Genomic DNA, 27,671 nt, shown 5'->3' with positions numbered 1-27,671 from the left:
GCATTATTAAGGATTTTCCAGATAGTGTTGAGAAGGCAAATGGACCTCACTCAGACTCACCGGACTACAGCATTACAAGTAGAGAGGAAAAAGCACAAGAGGAACCAACAAACAAGAACCTTCATATTTGCAGGGTAGAGAAAGAGGGTTGTTTAGCAAAATACACTGGACCTCCCTAACATGTGTAGGTTGTTACCCAGAAAGGCCGTACACTCAGAGGCATGACCACAGGACAGTTATTCTGGCGATAGCTTGTTCTTCATTGGCCTGACTGTCGGTCACACATTAGAAGTTTTTGAAGTAGTCCAGATGTCCTCAGAAAGAGGAATATGGACACTGTGAGAAAGTATACAGAACCTTTGTAGGGCTGGGCCACAGGTAAGGAAGGCACAGTTGGCAGGCTTTGTTATTCCTGGAGCACTGGGGACACCCACTACCACTCCTTCTTTGCCCTCTCTGTTCTTTGTAACTACTTTCCTCAGTTGCCAATACCCCTTGTCCTATCAGGTTTGCCAACTAGAGGAGTCAAGCATGCAAGGAGTCTCTCTCTTTCAATACATGCTGGAGCTACTGTGGGACCAAAAGTAGGAGCCTTGACCTCCTGGGGTGAAAAAAAGAACAGTTGGTTTGAGGTGTGGTGTCTGGTAATTTGATGCTGGAAGTTCGGGAGGGGAAGACAGCTCCAAATATTTGCCAAGGGGCCTGAGAGATGCCTGGTTTTAGAACGAGGATTGTCCACAGAGGCATTAGCTCCCTGAAAGTAACAGCTAAAGCCTGCACCATAGAAGTCAAACCAGGGCTGAGGGAAAGCGGGGGACCTGTAACACGCTTTTTCATGCTGGTGAGGAAAACCAGTCCTTGGAAATCACACGTGAAGTTACAAGTATGTGAAGCAAGCGTGTTCCTTCACCCTGAACAGCTCCACTCAGGCTTTGTTTATACGAGCCGTGCATCGTCAGCATGGAATGCCTTATGCTTAGTAATTTAATACAGTTATACAAAAAAGAAATGCAATCGGTTTACAAGACTTTCGTGCTAAATCATTCAAACTGACGCCAGTGAAGAAGAGTTTAGAAAGATCAGTGACTTAGGAAAAACTATTTAGAGATTATTAGAAAAAAAATAAGTGAGTGAAAAACAGTTGCCAGCCACTGTTTACTCTTTATCTATCGAAGGCTTTGAAGATCTTGTACATTGGGGCTGGAGAGATGGTTCAGCATTTAAGAGCCCTGGCTCTTCCAGAGAACCCAGGCTGGGTTCCCAACATTCCCTAAGGCAGCTCAAAACAGTTTGTAACTCTAGTTCCAGGGAATCCATGCCCTCTTCTGAACTGCTGGCTTGTGGCACACCTTCATACAAGCAGGCAAAACACTCATGCACATAAAAATTAAAAAGAAAAAGTCTTAAGAATCGTGGAAGCTTTTGTGACCTCTTTTTTTCTTTTTCTTCCCAATTTCTTTTAATCTATGGGGGCTCTTGAACCTCGGCTTTCTTTCTGAAGGAAATGTTTCAATTTGAAGGAAATGACTGGGCAGAACATGCTATCCAAAAAACAGAAACAATGTATAGCAGCCTCAGACCGTTTAACCACAGTGGGTATCTGACCATCAGTAGCCCCAGTTCCCAGAATGCAGCTGCAGTTGCCATGGTTATCACCTTCATGTTGAAATGCTTACAGTCACATGACTGAGTCCTGTTTGGCTCAAGCATTTTGTTATCCCAGGATTAAGATATTCTATCATTTTAAAGTTGATTTCTTTTCTTTCTCTTTCTCTTTCTTTTTTTCTTTTTTTTCTGGTTTTTCGAGACAAGGTCTCTCTGTAGCTTTGGAACCTGTCCTGGAACTAGCTCTTGTAGACCAGGCAACCTCAAACTCACAAAGATCCTCCTACCTCTGCTTCCTGAGTGCTGGGCTTGTGCACTCAAGGCATGTGCCACCACTGCCTGGTATAAAGTTGAAATTTTATTGTGAAATCTGGGGTCATTTCCCCCCCAGGCTTTTTTACACTGTGCAAAGAATAACAGGGCACAGACTTCTAGAATTTTTTTTTCCCAGCTCCACCTCCAACCTCTGTCTTATGCCTGACAACTGTTCTACACTGTTTCGCTTTCTAGAGTATGGCTATATGCTGCCTGTTTGACACGTTAATAGTAAATTAAATAGAGCATGTTGGTAGATGCAAAATGGCTTCTTTCTATCCCATAGATCTGGCTGGGAAGACAGAATTGGAGCAATGCCAAGCTGATGCTGTTGTGGATACACTGGATGATTTCATGTCGCTTTTTCCGTGGGCAGAGAAAAATCAGGATGTAAAAGTAATGTGATAAGTTTACTATCATAACAATGGCTAACCATGTATCACCGGTAGAAATTGCTTACAGGGCTTTACAAAGTTATTTTTAATTCATGTAATATGAAGTAATATATATATATATGTATATGTATATATATATGGAATATATACCTTTAAAAATGAAGGCAAGGTCAATGATTTCCTGCTGCTCTTTGTGCTAATCCTGCCTCAAACACTCTTAAAATGTCTGTGCATGTGAACCTATGGGAATGCATGTATGCCATGTGCCTGCAGGATCCTGCCCAGGCCACAAGAGGGAGTCCCTGGAACCAGAGTTCCAGATGGCTGAGAGCTGTCCTGTGGGTGCTGGGAAGCAACCTTAGGTCCTGTGCAGAAGCAGTAAGTGGTTTACCCAGGAGCTATCCCTCCAGCCCATAGATCCAGCTTTTAATGCTTTCTGCTCTTCTCTGCTGTTTACACACCTTCCTTTCTCCATTCTTCCTTTCCTTCTCTTTGTAAAAGTTTGTTTTGTGTGTACATGGATATTGTTGTACATACCCACACAAGTCATAGCATGGATGTGAGGTCAGAGGATAACCTTCAGGTGCCAGCTCTCTCCTTCCACCGTGTCGGTCTCCAGGACTGAGCTCAGATCAGCGCCTTTGGTGGCAAGTGTTTTTACCTACTGAATCATGTTACCAATTAATGTGCGCTCTCTCTCTCTCTCTCTCTCTCTCTCTCTCTCTCTCCCTTTCTCTCTCTCTTTCTTTGAAATAGTTCATTATGTAGACTACAGAATGTGTGCCATTATATTTCTGTAGCATATACAAATATAATTTGTTTTACCAATTGTAGAAAGTTCTTATAGACTTCTTAATATAGAATTCTTGTAAGAATTTGTCTCTTTCCTTCTCTTTTTATTAGACAGTTTTTATAGCTGAGGCTAGCCCCTAACTCACTATCTAGCTGAGAATGACCTTAACTCCTGGTCCTCCCAAGTGCTGGAATTACAGGAGTACAGCATCACATCCAGCTGGGAATTTATCTCTACTTTTGTCATCTTCTCTGCTCCCCTTTCCCTAAGCTCTCTACATGGTGATAGGAAAATCTTTGAGCTAAAATGGTCTTCTAGAATATAGCTTTGTATATGCAAATACAGACTGTGAATGGTAGTGTTTCAGTAATACTTCCTTTCTTACTTTTTCTCCTCAAAGTCAGTAATTGGGTTTTTAGTTTTGCCTAATTCATTTTACTTTTTTTTTCTAGAAACTTTCTACACTGTCTGGTAGACATTTCCCTCAAAGTCAACGATATCAGCCTGCCTTCTCTTTCCAGGGTTTCTGGGTGCAGCTGCCTCTCTGACACTTGACTGAGCTCTCTGTACTCGAGGCCTTCCCTGCCCTGCAGCCCCGTGGGTTTCTACAGAACCTTTGTCTCAGGCCTTCCTGTGACCACCATCCTGCCAGGCCTTGCTTCTGGGACTGAGTCTTGTTTTCAGGGTGATGCCCGCTTTCTTGTGTATGTCATTGTATTTTTGAGCAGGTCCTCTAGGACTTCAAAGATCACATCACGAAGAGAAGGTGTGATGGTAACAAGATGCACAGGCTTCTCCATCTTGTGTCTCTGCTTTGGTTTCCCTGCACACACGGTGCACACTTACCATCCTGAGGTTTTCAATAACATCCTGAGTGTTTCTTTCGGCCCTTTCCTGGTTCAGCCTCCTGTTCTGTGCTCTTGTGTTTGTGAAACAGTCCTCAATAGCTTTACTGATCCCAGAAAATCAAAAGTTTGATGCTCTAATAGTTTGCAACTTCCTTCAATTGAATTTTTGCCTGGTTTCACAGTTTGGTTGATGCTTTGGTTAGTTTTCAGGTTTTGGTTTTGTCAACCTGATACAAGTTAGAGTCGTCTGAGAAGACGGAGCCACAGTTGAGAAAATGCTGCCACGATAAGATTGTATTGTAGGCAACGCTGTGGAACATTTAAATCAGTGATTGATGGGGAGGGCCCAACTGGTTGTGGCTGGGGCTATTCCTGAGCAGGTGGCCCTGGATGCTATAAGAAGACACGCTGAGAAAACCGTAGGAGTGAGCTAGGAAGCGGGTCTATGGTGCCTGCTACCAGATCCTGCCTTGAGTACCTGCTCTGCATTCCGTCAGGGACAGAGTGTATGGAACCTGAGAGTCGTCAGATGACATAAGCCCTGTCCTCCCTAAGCTATTTTCGATCACAATGTTTATGACAGCACTAGAAACCCTAAGAGCGCTGGGTAAGAAATCCTGTGTTGCAAACAATGTTTCATTAGCACCTGAAGACACTACAGCTGTTGACAAGTTTAAGTCAATCTAATTATTTTCTCTAGAGTCCCAAATATTTAAGGTGATGCATTTTGCTGTATATAGTGGCACACACCTTTAATCCCAGGACTCTGGAGGCAGAAGCAAGCAGATCTCTTATGAATTTGAGGTCAGCCTGGTCCGCATAGGAAGGCCTGGGCCTGCCGAGGCTGCATACTGAGAGCCTGTCTCACCAAATAAACAAGCAAAAACATAGAAATAGAAAAGAAAGAAATAGAATGGCGAGTTCAGGCACCATCCTTTTTTCTTTCTTGTGTGTGTCTGATTGAACATATGTGCTCACATGCCTGTGTGGGTCAGAGGTCAATGTCCAGCTGCTTCGTCCATGCTTCGTCAGCTTACTTATTGGGACAGTTACTCCCTGAATCTGGAACTCACCAATTCAGCTAGACTGACAGGCCGACAAACCCACACTCCCTCCCATTTCTGCTCTGCAGTGCTGGGGCTATAGCTGTGTGTTAGAGAGCCTGGTTTCTTCATGGGCATCCGGGACCTGTGGTGGTTGAACAGGAATGGCTGCCACGGACTTATGTGTTTGCCTACTTGGTCCATCGGAAGTGGCACTATTAGGAAGTGTGGCCTTTCTGGAGGAAGTGTGACACTGGAAGCAGGCTTTGAGGTCTCATATGGTCAAGCTATGCCCAGTGTGGCACATAGTCTCCTTCTGCTGCCCGTGGATCAATATGGAGAATTCTCAGCTCATTCTCCAGCACCATAGTTACCTGTATATTGCCATGCTTCTTGCCATGACAATAATAAAATTAATAATAATAATAATAGTAAACCTCTGGAACTGTAAGCCAGCCTACACTAAATGATTCCTTTATGAGAGTTGCCATGGTCATGGTGTCTCTTCACAGCCTTAGAAACCCTATGAAGACAGGATCCAAGTTCAAGTCTCCAGGCTTCAGCAGGCAGCATCTTGTGAACTGAGCCTTCCTCCCAACATAGCGTCATCTCATTTGGGTCCATTCAGCCTGAGATGTTTGAAAAAGTCAAAGAAATATTCTTAAATTCTCTTAAAATTCCATCACTAGCCTCTCTCCATTAATTAATTAATTAATCTTATTTTTCTCACACATAATGCCTATTGTTGAGAGACTGGGATCTTTTATACATCCCATTTTTTTGTACTTTCTGAAAGAAATGCCCAACCAGAGTTCTAAATTTCCACCTCTTGGGAGAGGGTTGAAGGGGAGGGGAGAGGCAGGGAGGGGAGCAGAGAAAAATGTAGAGCTCAATAAAAACCAATAAAATTTAAAAAAAAAACTTATCAGATTTTAAAGTAGAAAATCTTTTATTTCTTGACAATTTCAACTTGTATGTTTTGTATTTTGATCATATGTACTGCCTCCCACCTCACTGGGCACTGCTTGACACACCTCTAGATTCTTTTCATGTAGTGCTTTGTTTTTTATGAGTATTTTATGAATATGCTGTCATCTGCCCTCCCATTGCTTGTCTGGGTCAAGTTCCTTTCCTTCCAGGTTGCTCTAGTCCCTGTCAGGGTTCGGCCAGCCTCTAGAATCCACGGTGGGCTGCGAGATTGTGGTTCATGGGAAGCTGTACATGTGTGAATAGCTTATTGATTTTGAATGTCGCGTTTCTTATTGGGCTTCTTCCAATGTCTCCGGCTCCCAGTGTCTGCTGTTAAACGGTCATCTAGAGACAGTGACAAGAGGCAAGTGGTGGCTTCAGAATTTACCATTCAGTGTGAATACATGCACACCATTCTTCTATTCTTTTTTAAAATTATTTAACTTTATTTCATGTGCGTTGGTGTGAAGGTGTCAGAGCCTCTGAGACTGGAGTTACAGACAGTTGTGAGCTGCCATATGGATGCTGGAACTTGAACCTGGATCCTCTGAAAGAGGAGCCAGCGCTCTTAACCTCTGAGCCTACTCTCCAGCCCCCATTCTTCTATTATTAATACATTTTCCATGATACCCTCTGTCCTGGAAGCTACTTTAGCCCCTGGGGAGAATGATGAGATCATGTCCATTAGCCTGAACTGAAGAAGAAGCCTCTTGAAGTTGCTTCTTTGGCAGTTCCCACCAGCCTCAGATTCCCGCCCCCCCCCCCCCCCCAGTTCCAGGCTGTATCCTGACTATACACAGGGTTAATTGCCACCTTTTGCTCTGGTCCTCATTCCCCTTTTCCACCTCCATGTAGGTTTTATCTAATAAAGTATGTGCACTAGTAGTGAATTAGGATGGAAATAAACATGTACAAGTGTCAAATCCATCACCTTTATACAATTTCTTTATTCGAGTCCTCTACTGGCTTCCTTTGGGATACTTGCCACAATCTCATCTTAAAAATGTAGTTGGCACATGACTTCTTCAACAGAAAGTGTCACCATGACAAGTAATAGGTTTTATTTAACCAATTGTCTTAGTGACCTCTAATGGCCAACACTATTCATTGACTCGTTGCCAGAATTCTGCATTACCAGATCCTACCGCCAGGGGATGCTCTCATCCCCTTGACATACGATCTCCAGTGCAAAGCTATCATTGTCAAGCTTTCTTGACAAAGAAGCAACCAGAGTAGTTTGGAAGGTGCTCAGAGTCAAACAAGGGTAAGAATGTGACTTGAGTTCACCTGGCAAAACTCTAGAACCCATGGTCTGATCACACGGAGCTTGATTGTTTCAACAGTAGTTAAGTCTGTGGGAACTGCCACAGGACTTATTTCCCAGGAGAGGCATGGGGACCTCACAGGTGTAAATACCTGGGGTTCAGGTGTTTAGACGGGAAGTACTGTGAAAGGAATACAAACGGTGGTCTTTCTCAGACTGCGTGTTCATAACTCCTGGATGGGTGTGATATACCAGCAGCTGCCCTAAACTCTTGGTACAAATAAGAATTATGAATGAAAGGGACAGCTCAAGTCCAAAGTCACAGCCAAGAAAAACCAATGTGACTTTCATAATTTTACTTAAACCCCTGTATCATAAACACTATCTCCATTATTAGAAGCTTCTGATTGGGGATATTTGAACATAAATATACTATTTATATAAATAAGGTATGTTAGGAATATGAGCAGAGAGGAGAGGAGAGGAGAGGAGAGGAGAGGAGAGAGAGAGAGAGAGAGAGAGAGAGAGAGAGAGAGAGAGAGAAAAACTTGAAAGCTCAGCTTTGAAGACATAAATGTAAAATGACTTTTTTGACATAATGTATTTGGGCTCTGGGGTCTTACACTGGGTGAATCAGATTGTCTTCTTCCCACTGACATTTATATCCCTTTTCATAGTTCAAACTCTTTGAGTGTGAAGTACAGGTATGGACTCTCCTTTGAAGCACGCTGAGAGCATCAATGGCAGAGTATATACCTATGACAAGGTGGAAGTGTTTACTAAGCATCAGCTATTATTAATATGTTACAACGTTGTGTTAATTTGCCCTTCTATTTTTCAAGTGTGAAACCTATTTTACATATCATTATAAACACACAGACAAATATGTCATGCTCCCCAATATAAAAAGAAAATGTATAAAGGTTTTAGTCCAGTATGCCAAAGACCTCTCTGCTAGGCAGTCTGCCATCTTCCCAGCTTGCCTTTCTCTGTTCTCTGTCTTTCTGTGACCGAGGACCCATGACAGAGGATGTGTATACTCTCCCAGAGAAGAGTATCTCTGGCCATTGGTGGTAGAACTCCAGCTTTGTGAGTATCACAGTAGTTGAGGCTTTTCCATATCTTAAACCATGTTCAGAAAACACAGAAACCCAGATTCGGGTCCAAATTATGCAAAAGAAAATGTAGCAGAGGCATTGACACAGAGTACGCCATCCACGAAAAGTTTGTTTTGAGCTATTTAGGCAGCAGGGTCAGTTGCTGCCACCTTGTGGTCAAGTGGCAATTTCAAACTCAAAGTAACTGCAGTAAGATGGGAATACAAACAAACATCCTGTGGGTGAGGCCAGGTCTTGCTATGCAGCCCAGGCTGACTTTGCTGTCCTCCTGTCCCTGCACCAGAGTGCTGGGACTACAGGTGTGGGCCACCACATAAGTCTCACTGGAAATAGTCATTATATCTTCTCGAAAAAAATGCAGGCGATACAACAACTGCTGATATTTGTGTATTTGTCGTTCAAGGCCCATTTCCAATCTTAAAGGATTAAATGAAATATGTCTCTGAACATTGGTCACTAGCACTGCTTTTGAAATTATTGCAAGTATTTATTATTTGACAACCCAATGTGTCTATATTCGTTTCCTTGCCTGAAGATCAGAGTGGAGATAGAAGACACACAGGACAGAGATAATTCTTACATTTCTATTTCAACACAGAATAGCATCGGTAGTGACAATTTGGAAACAGTGAGAAACAGACAAAGTTTTACATCCTTTTGGGTGCTTTCTTAGTCCTTCAAGTCAAAGAATAGCCATCTAGAACGAACAGAAAACACATATGGGGTGGAAGATGTATAGTTCAGTAACGGTGTGTTTATCTAGCATGCACAAGCCCCCCCACACACAAACAAACACTTAAAACAAAAGATAAAATTATTAAACCTCATGTTATTTAAAAATGAACCTTAAGAAATGATTATGCTATCTGTAGTAATTTAAATTTTCTTTGTTGGAAATAATTCAACAAGTTATAAAGAAAATCTGAGCTAAAAAAATGATCACTACTTTGTATATTACAAATTCTTATTTGAACCTAACAATGTGGATGTGACCATTAGAAAGCACACATGGCCTTCACAAAGCCACATCAGGTCCCCATTGTGTACAGTTGTCCAAGAGATCCAGGCTAGCCTCGACTAATAAATGTTCATTTCTGATGCAAACTAACCCAGAAAGTGTTATTTTCAGAACAATTCTTTGTTGTTGCTAATGTTTGTTTTATCTTGTGAGAGTGAGTCTTGCTATGGTGCCCAGAACTTACAGTCCTCAGCCTCTCAGGGAGATGAGTTCACAGGCTGTACCACCGTGTCCAGCAGGAACAACCACATCTCACTAAGAGGCACTGAATAAATTACTTTGGCCTTCCCATTCAATAAAACATACATGTGTGATAAAGGCGGCATCTGTCTTGCACTTTTCTTCCTTTCTCAGGATAATATTTACTTATAGCAGTGAACTTACTGAAAGGGCAGGGTTGGTATGTCCTATGTATGATATGCAAGGCAGACAGCGCTCATGAAAGGCCCCACGGGTGTCATGATTCATTAGAGTCTTTTATATCCACCAAGTGCAATAATGAGTGGAGAAAGAGAAGCGGAGTGTCCGGCCTCGGAGAACCCAGCACCTCTACTTCCTTTCAGCTGTTATGTAACTCTAAAGGACCTGTATTACCAGGGGATTTTAGTGATCGAAATTTAATAACCTTTTATTACAATAAACTAAGACGAAAAATCATGGGGGTTTCTCATAAAAGCAGAATTGATTTACCAGGACTTGACTACGTCCCTCTTGAGTGTTAACCAAAGGCCGCCATATCAGCACACCACAAAGACAATTGAACACCGTTGTTTATGGTGGCACTGCTCACAGTAGACAAACAACAGAAACTACCAGTCTAAAATACTGGAATGAATGCAGGAAATATGATATATGTATGTGTGTGTGTGTGTGTGTGTGTGTGTGTGTGTGTGTGTGTGTGTGTGTAAAATGTTTAAGTGACACCTTCCTGTGAAACATAATACCACAGGTGATGAAACTACATAATGAAACTGGTAACAAAACATATTTTAAAATGAGTAAGTAATAGGGTGGGTGAGATGGCTCAGCTTGCTGCTATGCCTGAGGACCTGGGTTTGATCCCTGGGACTTACTTGGTGGAAAGGGAGAACTGACTTCTAAAAGTTGCCTTCTGGTTTCCACACAGGCACTGTGGCACATGTATGTGCACACACACACACACACAGAGAGAGAGAGAGAGAGAGAGAGAGAGAGAGAGAGAGAGAATAAATGTACTTTAAAAACCTGAGTAATAGATGGCTGGGTCTCTCTGCGATCATAATGAGGAAGAACAAATGCCTATCTACTCTCATCCCCTCTAAGCTCTGTTCAGATTACACTGATTCTTCCCATCATTCACGAGGATATCTGCTCTCTCCTAGGAACGGACCTTCAAGGAGTTGCTAACATGCCATGCGCCTCTTCTTCTGAAAGATTTGGACACATACTTAGGGGACAGAGAGTGGTTTATTGGTGATTATGTGAGTACATGCCATGTTTAAAGATATCAGCACTTATATTTAGATAAGATGATAAACTAAAACTTTACAGAGCAAAATGTTGTTCTAGTCAGGCATGGTCATGACTGTCTGTCATCCCAGCACATGAGAGGCTGCACAGCAGGTCGGGGCCAGCCTGGGTAGCCTGAGCCCTGTCTCAGAAAGGAAAGAAGAAAGAATGGGGTGGCAGATATCACTCAGAAACTACAGTAAAAAGAGGGCGGAAAAAAACACTAAACTTACTCTCTACACAGATCTGATCTGGAGTCATGGAATACTTTATATAATTATATATAATAATTTTAAAAAGTTATCTTAAAAATCTGTGTCACATACATAAGAATACAATAAGAACTACTTAGTGCATGTGTGTGTACACGTGTACATGTGTGTGAGATCTGTGGGGGGATGATATGGAGGCCACAGGTTGACTTCAGACATTAATTCTCAGACATAGTCCATCTCGTTTAGTGAGACAGGATCCCTTACTGGCCTGGAGCTCACCAGTCAGGCGAGGCCAGCTGGCCTGAGCCCCAGGGCTCTGCCTGCCTCTGTCTTCCCAGTGCAGAGATCACAAGACGGCGCCATGACATCCAGCTTTTGTATATGGGTTCTACGGCTCAAACTTGGCTCCTCACAATGCTGGCACGGCAAGCACTTTACCAACCGAACTATCTCCCCAGCCCCAGGATACACCTTTCATGCAAGGCACTGCAATCAGACCCGTAGGATTCTCAGGAAAACAAACCCACATGCCACTGTCAGTAGAACTATTAGCAGTTCTGGGCACTGTTGGTATTGTTTTAATGACATTATGATTTGTACACGGGGGAGTGCAGTAATCAGAAATCACACTTGAAGTTACTTAAAGCAGGCTCTTTGGAGTGAGAAAGGAGGAGACAAAGACAACCCAGTTATCATGATAATTCCTTATACCCAGATTCTGGTCTCCTAAATAAGGAACTGCGGATTTGTAGACTATAGTTGGATGTTTCTCTCTCACCCACCAGTTACCAAGTAACCACTCTGAGGCTTAATATTAATTACAAAATTGATTGGCCCAACAGGTTTATTATTAGCTAGCTCTTAAAAATTAAATTAACACATTTCTATTATTCTGTATTTTAACATGAGGCTCCTGGCTTGCTACCTCACATCTTGCTTCCCTGACATCTGCTGGCATCTCTCCGACTCCACCTTCTCCCTCTGTCTCTGTTTGGATTTCTGACCTGGCTCCATTCTGCCAGGCTATTGGCCAGATCAGCTTCTTTTTATTAGCCAATGGTAATAAAACACAGATACAAAAGGACATCCCACACCAGTGGACAAATGACTTATTCCCAATTTGAGAAAAGAAATATAGTGAGTACTTTTTTCTACTAGAAGTAAATGAATTTCCATTTGTTTGTTGTTTTGAGTATCAAAAGGATTCAGAAGTCAGACCAAGAATGGCTAGAAATGGAATACAGGCTTCAATGAGTGTAGTGATGGGCTGCGGTGTGGGATTGTTTGTGACTTACGCCTTCAAATAAGAATATTAACAGCAGCAAATTCAAACAAGTCAAAACAAAATAGAGGAGCTTATGGTAACTTCTGCTATATCTAAACATACAGCACAGCTCTCAACCCGGCTCCATGTTTGCTGTAGAGACAGAAGCCTCTCAAGAACAGACACTAATGTAAGAGACTTGGTCTTCTGCCTTTTTCTGCAGGCAGTACACATTTCTTGTCAGAAAATACCCTAGTCATAAATACAGGATTAGAATCAACGCCATCACTTTCCAACCCCAAAGAAGCGATGGGCCCAGCTAGCAGCTGCCAGAAACCACCCATATCGCAGAGGGACAATGGGCAGATGCTACAGGCATGCTTTCAGAGCAGGAGCATGCTCTGCCCCAATCAAATCTGACTGACCTCAGTGCTGCTGTAGGTGGGGTTTCTCAGCCTTCTGGGCTACTGTGTGTGGAAGATAAGAGAAAGGGTGCTGTCTGTGGCTTGGGTGGCTCTGATCAGCCTACCTTGTCCCTACACCTCCTCAGTCTTCCAGCCCCTCACTTCCACTTTCCTTTTCTAAATTTTCTAAATTGTCCTTTCCCTTCCCTATTTCTTGGGAATTTCTAGTAACTGATTTTTTAAAAATTCCTATTAAAATCCCTTTGGAAACCACTCCATCCCCACTCCTGAGCGTTCTCTCTCTCTCGCTCTCGCTCTCTCGCTCTCTATCTCTCTCCCTGTTCTGCACTGTTCCAAACTAGACATGCCACACTTCCAGCTAAAACTCACTAAGACGGGCACGTCTCGACCATTGGTTAGTACACATCAGCTCTTAGAGAGTTTCCCTGCACACATTAGTCATTCCACTTTCCCTTCATCAGCCATCTCACTGATTGCTCTCTGCTAAAACAAAGTCCCAGACTGGGGATGAGCTTCAGTGGCATTTGAAGGCCCTGACTTGGATCCACAGAACGACAAACAAACAAGTATGCATCAGAGCAGGGCATTGCATCCCAGCTTGCTCTCTACCGTCCCTAACACCTAGATGTGAGCACGACACACAACAGGTACTTGAAGAAGATTTCTTAGCTGAACTGTAAATCCTCTGAGCAGCAATCTCTCATAGATGACAGCAAACTTGTGAATCACCAGCAGTCACACACAAACTGTGCACACATGTATAGAGTACGCACACACAGGCGAGCTTAGTTCATACTTAAATTCCACTTTTGTAGCCAGCCTGTGGGAACACGCTACCACCTCAGCCCCATCTCCAGAGGAAGTTCCAGAAAAACATGCTACAGTGTCAGACAGTCTCCAACAGCAAAAATTAAAAAGTGAACAAAAAACAAAGCAAATTTCACTCTGCTAATGTGATCATAGAATCAATGTAATACTCCACAGACGCAGTTCAACTAACAGTGGAGAACACTCAGCTGACCAAGGCTTACGGCCGGCTGTACCCTTCGCCTTGGCCAACTTCAAGATTCCATTAAGGGCCAAATACCTATATAGTTATTTGTCTTTATATGTTGCAAAGATAATGGATTTTACCCAAAATCTTTTCCTTGGAATTATAGAGCCTGAAGGGAAAACTCATACACTGTTTACTGCTTTATACCTTAGACCACAAAGAAACAAGGTAGATAACATACTAGAATAATCTCAGACCCCCGAGCAGGATATCTGCAGGACAGGTGTGGAATCGCTGTGGCATACAAAAGACCACAGTTCTCGATTACAAGAGTTAAAGTATGTACTCTGGCATGTATACACCGGGAACGAGCCTGCTTTGCTTTGTCGTACAAGGGGCTTTTGAAACAGATGGAAATCTATGCGCTACATCTTTTGAAAATGTATTGTCAAATTGGACCCGGCTCCAAGGCGGTACAGCACTGGACTGTGTGCTGCGAACCACCTCTCTCAGGCCCCTCTACCAAGTCAGACAGTATTCGTGTGTCCCTCAGGCACTGTGCTGCTTGTCACTCCCTAATTCTATCATACAGACTCAGCTTCTGTGCTAACAGAGAGTTGTTCTAAAAGTGGAATGTTTCTTTAGAGTAAGAATTTAAACTTACTTTTGGAACGCTCACAGCTTTATATTCAATAGCAAGTCTTGGTTTTCTTTGAAACAGGTAACTTGGGCAGACTTCTACTGGGATGTCTGCAGCACCACGCTGTTGGTCTTAAAGCCTGACTTGTTGGACAGCCACCCCAGGCTGGCATCATTGAGGAAGAAAGTCCAAGCTATCCCTGCCATTGCTGCCTGGGTACAAAAGAGGCCCCAGACCAAGTTCTGACACAGGCCCCAACACCAGATGAGAGCTACAACTGCCTGCCAGACGATCCACACACTTCTTACTACCAACTGGACTCTTTGTTGTAGTTTGCTTGCTATGATTCTCTGTTTTGTTTTTGTTTCTGTTGGCATTTAGTTTACAGTATTTTACTCTTTCAGAACTTTGTACTTTTTATAATTGGAGAGAAATAGTTCATAACACATATTCCTTTGCATTGATTATCAAACATGCAGAGATGCTTTAGTAAAAATACCATGTTTCTGGCTAGTGTGTCAATTAGCACAGCATTTTAACTACAAGAAATGAGGTGAAATAAAGATTTTTGAAGGTAGATCTACAATCAACAAATCGCTACACTAAAAACCAATGCTCAGTGGCCAACCATGTCACTGGTCACCACTGTGTTATTAGGCATACACCAAAATGTATAGGTTGCTTCCCCAAAATACACACCTGTCTGACATGTCACAAATTTGGTACTAAAAAGAGGGAACTCCTAAAGATTTAAGAACAATGTTAGAGTTTAATTCAAATCCAACAAAAGCAGAGTTACAGAAAATGAACGCTGACTGTGATTTCAGCACTGCCACAATTCAGAAGGCTGTAGACAAAGGGGCTTCATCAGCTCACTGACAAATACACAAGATGTGACATAGAAAGTTTGCTGCCCGAGACAAGGGACAGTGGGTTACAATAAACCTTCGCAGCAAAAATCAAAAATCAGTGGAATGAGAAGGCAACTCACAGACGGGAGGAAGTGTGTGCAGAACATTCACCTAGTAAAGGATTGTTCCTGAAAATGAAGACCTGCGAAAAGTTAATAGTAAGGAAATAAATATCCTGGTTACTGTCAGCCAAGAAGCTGGCACTTAAAGAGGATACATAGGTGGCCATGAGCATGTCTTCACATGAGGTGGCAATACAATGGCCTCAGGGAATCAGAATAGCAGTGCAGACATCAAAGACATCAAAGATACACTGGAGAGGCAGAGAGGTAATGGGAAGTAGGCCTAACCACTGGCAGAATGCAGAAGGTAGCACTGTGTGGCCTAGTTTTTCACAAAACGTCTCACTCTGTGGTGTTCACCCACATGACCGGAAAGCATGCCCACACTAAGCTTGAACACATGTGTTGGGTGTTCCATAGAGCTGTCAAAACTTAAAAACTGTTCAGCAAGAAATAGAGGAATAAACCTTGGCTGGTAGGTTGCAGTGCACATCTTTAGTCCCAGTACTCAGGAGGCAGAGGCAGGCGGATCTCTGTGAGTTCAAGGCTGGCCTGGTCTACAGAGCAAATTCCAGGACAACCAGGACTGTTATACGTAGAAACCTTGTCTCAGAAACCACCCCCGAAAGGGGGGAGGGAGAGAGACAGAGAGAGACAGAGAGAGACAGAGAGAGAGAGAGAGAGAGAGAGAGAGAGAGAGAGAGAAACTTTGGTGCATACAGATCAGATCAGGAATGGCTACTTAGGGCTAATAAGCCATGAACAGAACATGGGAGAGCCATGAACTTACACAGCTAAAAGGAAAGAGTCTATACAGAAAGAATCCAACTACATATAATGCTGGAAAAAGCTAGATGATAAGGACAGCTGAGGTTGAGAAGCTGTCCAGGGCAGTGGTGATAAGGACAAAACTGGTGGCAAATGGACAGTTACGTGGGAGGCTGTCTGTCGTGGCACGTGCATTTTTACATTTATAAGTAATGTAAGTACATCTTACATTTAAAAATGTAAGTACATCTTACATTTATAAACTAAGAGCGCAGAACACCAAAAATCAGCTGCAAAGCAAACTGTGACTTACAGGAGACCAGAGGTGGATAACTGGTACCAAACTGTTCCTTAGTGTTGCGTGAGCAAGAAACTTCTTTGGAAAACCAAACAAAATCTGTTAGTTAGCTTTTTATCACTGACAAACTGTAATAGATACACACAGCTTATAGGGAAGGAAGATTGATGTGGCTCCATCTCATAGACTTCAGCCCAATGATTGGCTGGCTCCTTTGGTTTAGATCTGTGGAGAAGTAAAATAACATGGTGGGCAGTGTGTAGCAAAAATGACTGCTTACTTACCTCATGGTGGCTGGGAAGCAAGAGACAAAATGTGGAAAGTAATTCTCTACACAATCCTCTGTGGGCCAGTGAGATAGCTCCACAGATAAAGACACTTGCAGCCAAACCTGAAGACCTGAGATCAATCCCTGGCACCTACGTAAGGGAAGGTAAAGACTGACTTCTTAACTATGGCCTGCTGACCTACCCTCAGGCACTCTGGCATGTGCACTCACACACATCTTAATAAACGAAAGTCAATAACCATCCTTAAAAGAATCTTCTTATTAGTAGTATTTAAATTAACCTTGAGGACTGTTTATTTTGCTAGAATGCACTATCTGGCCCAAACTGCCTTGAAACTCATTGCAAACCTCCTATTTCTCTGCTGTCATGCCTCAATTCCTAGTTTAAACTAAAGTGTTGGAAACCAGACTTTTGCTTTATACCCTGGCATGACAAATGTTTATTTGGTATTTTGCAGCATACATGGAAATACTAATGAAGCAGATGGTTTTATGCTCTGTATGAGGTTCAGAGGAGAGAGAACTTAATCGTTAACAGGCGAGACAGAGGGGAGGGCAGAGAGTACAGTGAAAAAAAAAATATATGTCTAACTAGGTGGGCTTATTTAGCTGGATGTGTTCTTTCCTTAGAACAGTGTTCTCTGATTTGTGTGTGTATGGCGGGGGAGGGGGCTTGTATGTTATTATATATGCAATACACAAAAACTAAGGAACTTGATCTTTTGGATAAAATTTTGTTATTGGTGGCTGCTAATGAAATAAAAAAGAATCTCATTGCACAGGTAGCTATCATGTGATTGAAACAATGTACAGTAAAAAGAAATCTTCAATGTTTTTAATGAAGGTAGTAGTGCTTCTGTCTAGGCATTTCCTTCCATATTCCACTCCTTAAAGCTAGTCTTTAATGGAAATAAAAGTTAGGAAAAGCAATGGATACAACTCTTAGCAAGTTGACTTACATATTTCTATGATTCAAGTGTAAAATGTAACCACTGCATGTTCTATAGGGCAATATTTAATATGTTTTAAATGTCAAGAAGGGCAGTGAAGGTAAATCTCTCCTTTATGGGCTACTTAAGAGCTGTACCAACAGAAAGCATCTTCTGACCTATCCACACCTTTCCTCTGGAATTCCTACTGGCCAGAGTTGCCTGTCCTACATACATAAGGCACACTTATTATCCATGTGTGACTTGTACTAAGAAAATAAAATAAAACCTACCTTATGCTGGGCATTGCTGGCATATACCTTTAAACCCAGCACTCCAGAGGCAGAGGCAGGCATATTCCTAAGATCAAAGCCAGCCTGGTCAATAGAGTGAGTTCCAGAACCGCCAGGGCTACACAAAGAAACCCTGTCTAAAAAAAAACCAAAAACAAAGAAACAAAACACCTGCATCAACTAGTCATGATATTAACAACTTGTAGCTTTTGTATGTTTTCTGCTAATGGCTTGTAATGTTTAATGGCACCAACCCAATGAAGACACAAGTGAGGATTCATTCTAAGTAACAAATCCCAATTTGCCAAACAATTTCTTGAGCACGAGACAATCCCATTTCTGCTTAATACTATCTGCTTCTATGAGAAAGGATTGAAAGAGAGTTAAAATCTATTACAAAGGGTGTGAAATACAACTTAATGGTCGCAAATATTTTTTTATTAAACCCAAGACATAATAATAGACTATTACAGGGAAAATCCAACTACATTTCATTAGAAGAAATATTAACAACACAACAAAAATGCCTTATGTGGGAGATACATTCATACAGAAAAGTGAAGAGAAATTTACTGTGGCTTTAAGAGGTATGCTTCCCAACAACCTGCTAAGTGATCTGGGTACTGAGATCAGGAGGAGGTAGTAGCACTGTCACCTGCAGGTTCCTGGCAGCTCTGCAGTGCCACTGTCTATCTAATATATTCATTTGGCAGCAAAATTATACTACTGAGTGTGGAGCTGTAAGAGCATATCAACCTTCTAATAGCTTACCTAGCACCTTAGCAGTCAGGACGTCTCGAAAAGTATGAACTCCAATAATTAACAAACCTCTCATTTATAAATAAGTTTATTTATAATGATATTTACATAATAAAAACAAAACACAAAACTCACAAGTTGTACAAAGAATCTGGTGTATAATAAAAACAGCAATATAGATTGACAGGCAAAATTTAAAGGAACAGTTAATAAAGACTGAAATTTAACTTCTAAATTTCACTTTGTCACCCACACTGAACTGGAATTGAACAATGGCTTCTCTTCAGGTGGTCTTGTGTTGGAAATCCTGGAAACTGATAATTATATTTTGGTAAGAATTTAACGTTAGTGACCTATTTCCATGCAGTACCTAATGCTGCCTTCGTATGGAGTCACATCCAGTCTCCTTTGAAGTGAAGTACTTTAAGTTAGTCTGTTCCGCTGGCCTAGAGACACGTCACAGTCTCTGCTGATCTGTGGTGTGGTCGTAGAAAATACAAGAGAGAACTGAAGCAGAAGTGACTGGGCAACAGTTCAGAGAAGCGAAAGCGGGAGAGGAGACTGATGTAACACACACAAGAACAGGCAGAGTTAATGAGCACAGAAGCGCAGTAAGAAAATGAAAAAAGGAACTGAGCCACAGAGCAGGAGAAAGACTTAAGTTACTACTCACTGGAAAACAACTTAGTGCCTAGCCAAACAAATGTGTTTTACAGAAGTAGGAAGAGGACCGGGGACGTTAGTAGATGGAAAGCCACCTTTCGCTGTAGGCTGAGTTCTCACTGACATTGGTGAACATCTGCTTCAAATAGCAATAAAATGAAGGCTAAAAACCTATACTGCTGCATTCTTTAACATAATAAAGACTTCAAATGAGACAGGTAAAAACAAGACTTAAGCATTGTCAAATAAGGCACATGTAAATCTACACACATTATCCAGTGAAAGACAATATATATATATATTTGGAGGTAGAAATAATTACAAAAATACTGACATTTCTAAAGCATTAGCATATTTGTTACAAACAATCACCAACTAATCCCCATTCAGAAAACTGCTTTGTAAAATGATTATTCAACATCTTCAGGATGTGAATATATGGAGAATCCAGTTAGTGGCAAAAAGTTGTCCATACTATGAGAAATGCAACATGAAATTATAAAAAGTTACAAATGCTCATAAACCCCATGGTCACTGTGATGTGAATGTCTTTGAGTGCACCAAGTTGATATTTCCTCATTTGTCAGGAATTTGGAGTTCTCTCACAGGCCCATCGATGTTTTTAGTAATGTGGCTATATCTGCTGGCATACTTCCTTCATCAGCTGCAGGTCAGAAAACAATGTGAAATGTTAGGCAGAAATACCTGGGCTGCTGAGACATATTTTCTCTCAACTTTTTCTTTTTTGGGTGAATTCCTACTTATAACTCATTCCCAGTTTGTTTCAATGTCATCAAAAAACTGCCCTAACCTATGCAACTGAGGAATTAATTTCCCAGGCAGTGGCAATGGCATAGCTGTAAAGTCATAGCATTTCTGATGTGTGCAGCCATCAACTACAAACGGCTTTCTGAGGTACACAGCCGACATGAAGCACAACGAATCATTTCTCTTACAAATCCTCAGGCACAAGCAAAACTATAAGAACACTCTCACCTGCTGTATTCTCTGGTAAAAGTCACATGGACAGGACACAGAACTCTGGCTAACCCTTAAGGGGTTTCCAGATACCTCTCCCTTCAAGCTTATTCAACAGACCTGAAGGCAGTCCATAGTACCAAATTAACACATGTCCTAAACTAAACTAATTAGTAACACATTTTAAAAAATGCAAGGAGAGGGGCTGGAGAGATGGCTCAGCGGTTAAGAGCATTGCCTGCTCTTCCAAAGGTCCTGAGTTCAATTCCCAGCAACCACATGGTGGCTCACAACCATCTGTAATGAAGTCTGGTGCCCTCTTCTGGCCTGCAGGCATACACACAGACAGAATATTGTATACATAATAAATAAATAAGAAAAAAAATGCAAGGAGAACAAAGAATAGAGTCTTTTCAGTGTAAAGATACTACAGACAGAACAAAATAAAATCTCAAGTGTGAAGTTTACTAGGACCCTAGTTTCAAAAAGGTGATAGAGATAGAGATGGCTCAGCATTTAAGAGCACTGGCTGCTCTTCCAAAGGACCTAGGTTCAATTCCAAGAACCCACATGATGCCTTACAACCATCTCCAATTCCAGAGGATATGATGCCCTCTTCTGGCCTCTGTGTAAAGTGCACAAACACTGTATAACACATGCAGGCAAAATACCTACACAGATAACAACAAATGAATCTCATTAAAAAAAAATATTAAAAGGATAACAGTGAGAAATCTGAGTAGGAAATGTGATCATATCTGAAAGTCATTTGTTTGCAGTAACTCAGAAAATATTTATCTAAAATCCTTGAGTATGAACTTCCACTCTTGTAACTGACTTCACACTGGTGTTGGGAGAGCGAAGGTAAACAGACACTGTACCCATCAAAGCTTTCCTTCATACACATTTTCAACATTTTTATATCAAAATTTCTGTAGTAAAAGTTCAAAAGAGTAATTAACCAGTTATTTTAAGAAAAAATCCTTCTTTGTAGTCAAAAATCTCTCAATTGTGGGCTCCTGTAAAAATCAAAATTAAGTTAAATACTTTCTTACTTCAAGAATTTGTATTGAACTCAAGTTGTAAAGACTGGGACTTAAAAGTTATTTATGCTTTTAATGTTGAGACCTTGGGAAAAGGAAAGAAGGGAAGTAGAAAGGAAATGCCTCCATAAAATCAGGCTGTAGGCAAGCCTCTAAGGCATTTTCTTAATTAGCCATTGGTGTGGAAAGGCCTAGTCTAAGGCCATGACATCCTAATTTCTAAAAGAAATCAGGTTGAGCAACCTAGTAAGGAGCATCCCTCCAAGGTCTCTGTATCAGCTCCTGCCTCCAGGTTCCTGCCTTTTGAGTTCTTTTCCTGATTTGCTTCAATGAAGAACGGTGATCAGTTCAGTGAGCTTTATTGGGCAAGCAACAGCAAACAGAACCAAGGGAGGACGAAGAGTAGGGCTGTGCTTGGAGGGACTCCTGAGCTTAAGAAGTACTCTTAACAACTGAGTCACCTTTCAGGCCCCTGTCTTAAATTATGTGACTATACTACTTACTAAAAATTACACACATAAATAAAACATTTAAACATATAAAGCTGGGCTGGAGAGATGACTCAGCAGTTAAGGGCATTGCCTGCTCTTACAAAGGTCCTGAGTTCAATTCCCGGCTACCACATGGGGCTCACAACCATCTGTAATGAGGTCTGGTGACCTCTTTTGACCTGAAGGCATATATGCAGACAGAATATTATATACATAATAAATAAATATTAAAAATAATAAGCTTATAAAGCTTAATTATCTTCTCCAACAGAGGCAGAAAGAAACTATTTACTTGAGGTTTCTAAGGCTCAAGTAATTCAATCTGAAAAACTGACATTAAAAAATTTAAGTGTATTTTACTGTATTCTATTTGGTATTCACTATTAAAAGTAAAACTATGTAAGTATTAGGGCTCTTTAAGTTATTTACACTACTGCATTGCTGGTGGAAATGCAAGCTGGTACAACCCCTTTGGATGTCAGTGTAGCAATTTCTCAGAAAATTAGGAAACAACCGTCCTCAAGACCCAGTAATACCACTTTTGAATATATATCCAATAGATGCTCAATCGTGCCACAAGGATATGTGCTCAACTATGTTCATAGCAGCTTTGTTTGTCATAGCCAGAATCAGGAAACAACCTAAATACCCCTTGACCGAAGAATGGATAAAGAAAATGTGGTACATTTACACAATGGAGTACTACACAGCAGAAAAATTAACATCTTGAATTTTACAGGAAAATGGATGGAGCTAGAAAACATTATTTTGAGTGAGGTAACCCAGACACAGAAAGACAATTATCACATGTACTCACTCATAGGTGGTTTTGAAACATAAAGCAAAGAAAACCAGTCTACAAACCACAATCCCTGAGAACTTAGACAACAATGAGGACACTAAGAGAGACTTACATAGATCTAATCTACATGGGAAGTAGAGAGTAGAAGAAGACAAGACCTCCTGAATAAATTTGGAGCATGGGGACCTTGGGGGAGGGTTGAAGGGGAGAGGGAAGAGACAAGGAGGAGAGCAGAGAAAAATGTAGAGCTCAATAAAACTCAAAGAAAGAAAGAAAGAAAGAAAGAAAGAAAGAAAGAAAGAGAGAGAGAGAGAGAGAGAGAAAGAGAGAAAGAAAGAAAGAAAGAAAGAAAACTAAGCAAGAGACCTGATTTCAATTTCTAACCTCCAATCACACATATGCATATATACTACACATACAACACTACTGTGGGAAATACTCTCCTATACTTTCAAGATTTGTCACTCATATTGGTTTAATAAAATGCTCATATTGGTTTACTAAAACACTGATTGGCCAGTAGTGAGGAAGGCGATATAGGAAGGGCAACCAGTAAAAAAAAAAAAAAAAAAAAAAAAAAAAAAAAAAAAAAAAAAAAAAAAAAGTTATTTACACTATAAAATGTTTTCAATTTTCTGAGTTGATAGTGTTACACATTCAGAGAACAAATCATAAAATTGTGAATGAGGGTATTGATTCAAATTTGATTTTATTTTGGAGATATTCTGGAGTCCACTATAATAGATAGAAGAGAGATATTTTCAAAATCAAGGTGTTTTTATCAATTCTGGCAAAAAAAAAACCTTAGTTACTGTTGTATGCGACGTTAAGTATGCATAGCTTTTCAAACTAGTTTGTCCTTCATACTAAACACACTAGTTAAGAATTCTGGTAATCTATACTTCAATAAATTTCAGAATTTCTGTTTACAGCTTACCTTCATCTATTGTGGTCATATCTTGTTCTAGCTTCAACTTCTGTTGGTTAATTTTTAGCATGGACTCTTCAATGGTTCCTTGGCTTATTAATTTAATAACTAATACTTCTCTAAAAATAAACACAGCAAGTTCACAGGTCACTAAAGTCATTTAGATACGGATTTCTAACACTTCAATAAGAATAATAGGCAAAGTAAGTAAATGACTCAGGTGATTAGAATAAGAATGGCCCCCATATGCTCATATATTTGAATGCTAAGTGACCGCCAGGGAGTGGTATTATTTGAAAGGATTAGAAGGCCTAAGGCGTATGTGTCACAGGGATTTAAAAAAGGCCACACAAGGCCCAGTGTCTCTCTGCCTATGGATCAGAATAAAGACCTTTCAACTACTGTTCTAGTACCATGTCTACAATGTCTGCCACCATGCTCCCCACCATCATGACAAAGTCTCTGAAACTGTAAACAAGACCCCAATCAAATGCTTTCTTTTACAAGAGTTGCCTTGGTCATGGTGTCTCTTCACAGCAATAGACCAGTGACTAAGACAGACCCATAATTAATTCTTTTATTCAAACTACTTGAGATTGGCATTTAGAAGTATTAAAACATTCAGATATCCATCCATTCCTAGTGATCCAAAAGAACAGAAAAATATGTGTGCTTTGAAAATTAATGATAATTTTATAGTGGAACTATATTATAGTGGAACTAGAGACAGAGTATGGTGATGAAGTATTTCCTAGACAAGCCTGATTACCTTAATACAATATTTTCCTGTTTCTTTGTAGCCCAGGTCTCTATGGAGGCCAGGCTTACCTAGAACTTGCTCTGTTGGGTCAGGATGGCTGGCCAGAGCCTTGCAATATTCTGATTGAGCCTCTCAAGTAATGCGATTACAGGCATGAACTACCACTAGTACAGATAATATATGTCTCATAAACTATAGAACTATTTGGTATGGAAGTTGGAGTTTAATTATTAGAAAATAAGTGAGTACAAAAGACTTTACAATATCAATGTACACTGATTAAAAAAAAACAGCAGCTACACTTTGCTGAAAAAGTAAAAGCTAAAGACAGAGTATTGAGCACACCATTTTTACTATTCTGTACTAATCAAGTCAGAATTTGATTAAAACTAAATTTCAACTGATAATACTTACTTAGTCTGACCAACTCTATGGCACCTGTCTTCTGCTTGTTTGTCATTGTATGGATTGCAATCAATATCATGAAGTATAACAACATTTGCTGAAGTCAGATTTATTCCTAATCCACCAGCTTTGGTTGACAAGAGAAATACAAAGATATCCATATCTGTATTAAACTCATCAATTAGATGAATCCTATAAGACAAATGGATTAGGTTCACTTTCACTAAATGATAAACATGTAGAACTGAAAACAACCACTTCACATGAAAAGCAAACCTAGGGGCTACACATATATACTCTTCCCACTACACATACTTTTTTCTCTCCTGTGTCTGAAGGACACCCTCAATTCAATTCAACCATTCCATTTGATTAATCTTTGAAGTAGTATTTTATTTTGGGGGTACTCTGGATTTAGCTAAATAATACTTATCCAGTTTAACTTTCTCAGCAGTTTGACAGTTACACCAATAGACAGCAGCACAGATGAACCAAGAACTGTATGATCTAATCACATCCCAGGATTTGCTTGTTATGACTTTGACCCTTAACACTAATACAGTGGGGGGAAAAAATCACCCTAGCTGATAAAAATAAACCAAGATATAAACAGACCAGAACAATTACTTAGAAAATAAGTAATTTTTCAAAAACCTGTAAAGACTAGTTGTAGGGTTGTTTCTATTTGGAAAAGAGGAGGTTGGCACAGGGAATGTCTCATTGAACAGCATAGGTTGGCCTCAAATGTTAGATCTTCCTGCCAAACAAGAACTTTTTTTCCCCTAAAAGTTTAATTAACCTTCAAAATATGAACATCTGACCTAAAAACAATGTTGACTAAAATCTTAAGATGCTTTAAACACTGAATAGTTTTTAAAAAGAAAAAGTTTCAGGGCTGGGGCTGTAGCATGATTATAGAGTCCTTGCCTAGCATGTGAAAGGCTCTGAGTTTAATTCTTAACACTGAAAAAATTAAATAAAAAAAAACAAACATGAAATAAAAGGCAAAATTATGAAAAGCATACAATTCTCAGAATTTTCCAGAATATATTTATATACAACTCTGAAAAAAAAAATCAAAGTAAAACAAGTTCTCCTCTTCTCCCCCAGGAAATAATCTGAAATAACATAGCCTAAGTCTTAAAACAAGAAATTTCTATGAAATGCTCCTTAAATTTAAAATGCTAGCAGATCCACAATTGAGTGCTGTCTGGCAGCTGATACCAACCTTTCTGAAATCTGAGTCTTTCCATCTAATCGGAGGTACCTATGTTGATGATGCTTTAAGAGAACCTCTAATATATCCAGCATCATGGTAAACTGGCTGAATAATACAACTCTATCACCCTGTGGAAATACATTCATGAATTAGAAACAGGAAAGTAAAACCATTACACTACCCAAAGCCTTGAGGCCTACAAAATAAGGAGCACTTTAAAGAGCCTTTGGGCAACTTTGTAGAAAATTCCCCACGATAAAATTATGTAGTGTCCATAAATGTTTTTAAAGTAAAAATCAAGTAATAGTAACAAGGATAAATTTATTTTTCCTTATATATGGATAAGTTGCCTTAACTTCTGGACTTCAGTAGCAGAAGTTTAGTTCACAGTTATTAAGTTAAAGACAGTTTATTATTTTTCCTTTTCATAATAAAAAAGCATCAATGGGAATAGCTACATAATCACTATTGGGACATTAATACTGAAAATTTATGTTATTTCATACAAATCACAGTATCATTTGAAGAAATCGGTCACCTTCAAAATGATAATACTTAAAAACTAAAATATGTGATCTTATCTGACTTTTATATTCTCTTTGAAATTCTACATAAAGAAAAATATGTGAAACAAATATTCAAAACACTAGGTTCTAGAAAAACGTAGAACATAAACTAATCTTTAGGAAATAGGACTGGGACAACAACCAAACCAGAGTCATTCTTTCTAATATCTTCTATTTCAGAAACTCAACCGGGCAGATACAAAGACAGTCATCCTTTTAAATACCTTCTGTTTCAATTCAGACAAGATGCATCCTAAGGCTCGGAATTTCCCAGAATCTAAAATCAAATCCATGTCTAACTGGTAATTATTAATGTGTCGATACTGTTTACAAAGTATATGTAGTTCAAAGTCTGTCATAACTTCCATGTCTTCAAAGATCAGGTCAGGATTTGCCTCACAATGTGTAGGTTCCTTTTTAAAATGAAACATAATAAAACATAATACACAATTTATAATAGGATGAGAATAATTTAATAAAACCATTACATATTTGCAAAATACTCAAACCAGACATTTTAGTATAATAAGTTAAGGATAAGAAATGAGTATTAATTTGGGGTATCATAAGAAAAGCGGGATTTTTTTTTAACTCTTCTCAATAGCATGTTCAAACACAGGAAAAATTTTTCCTCTTATTTTGTCTGAACATTTCTTATTTTGATAGCCATTACTAACATATAAAATATCCTTTGCCCCTACATTACATAATTATTCCACAATTTGGAATTTAAAATTGAATAAAAATATGAATAAAAAATTCAAAATAATTCTGGCAAAACTACCTAGGGGTTTATAGGAAACAAGAACAGTACCATCCATTCTGAATGCTAAGTAAAAATGGGTTCAAGTAACATGCGCAGACAGTCCGTTATAAAAATTCTTTGTATTTTTTGTGTTTAAAATTTTCTAAAATAATTAAAAGACAACTCAATCCATTCAACATAGATTTATCTACAAAAAGAATAAGGAGTTAAAAAAGAGTGAGTCAAAAATAAAGACTAAACTGACAAAGAGAAAATTACAACAAAGGAAAAACAAACTCAAAAAAAAAATAAATGGGAAAACTGTCCCATTAGCAAGGACACAAATCTAAGGGATCTTTTAGTTTGGT

General features: G+C 39.9%; 2 protein-coding genes across 6 annotated transcripts in view; one reads left to right on the top strand and one right to left on the bottom strand.

The window, feature by feature from the left end:
- Hpgds (hematopoietic prostaglandin D synthase) overlaps nt 1–17,501 on the top strand; it is a 32,647-nt gene extending 15,146 nt beyond the window's left edge. For all 4 annotated transcript variants that reach the window (XM_048416251.3, XM_048416250.3, XM_048416249.3 and 1 more), the window contains 3 exons: nt 2,207–2,316; nt 10,730–10,828; nt 14,476–17,501. In XM_048416251.3, coding sequence (XP_048272208.2) covers nt 2,207–2,316; nt 10,730–10,828; nt 14,476–14,640 — 374 coding nt within the window. In that variant the 3' untranslated portion in view covers nt 14,641–17,501. The remainder of the gene's footprint in view (nt 1–2,206; nt 2,317–10,729; nt 10,829–14,475) is intronic.
- A 1,274-nt stretch (nt 17,502–18,775) lies between these two features.
- Smarcad1 (SNF2 related chromatin remodeling ATPase with DExD box 1) overlaps nt 18,776–27,671 on the bottom strand; it is a 66,227-nt gene continuing 57,331 nt past the window's right edge. For both annotated transcript variants that reach the window (XM_048416248.3, XM_085690888.2), the window contains exons 20-24: nt 26,783–26,971; nt 26,002–26,120; nt 24,783–24,965; nt 23,618–23,727; nt 18,776–20,030 (exon numbers count right to left, since the gene is read on the bottom strand). In XM_048416248.3, coding sequence (XP_048272205.1) covers nt 19,969–20,030; nt 23,618–23,727; nt 24,783–24,965; nt 26,002–26,120; nt 26,783–26,971 — 663 coding nt within the window. In that variant the 3' untranslated portion in view covers nt 18,776–19,968. The remainder of the gene's footprint in view (nt 20,031–23,617; nt 23,728–24,782; nt 24,966–26,001; nt 26,121–26,782; nt 26,972–27,671) is intronic.

Source organism: Myodes glareolus, chromosome 6, assembly GCF_982192425.1.
Source record: "Myodes glareolus chromosome 6, mMyoGla1.1, whole genome shotgun sequence".
Taxonomy (NCBI): domain Eukaryota; kingdom Metazoa; phylum Chordata; class Mammalia; order Rodentia; family Cricetidae; genus Myodes; species Myodes glareolus.
Note: the sequence above shows the minus strand (reverse complement) of the source record. Positions and strands in the feature narration are given on the sequence as shown.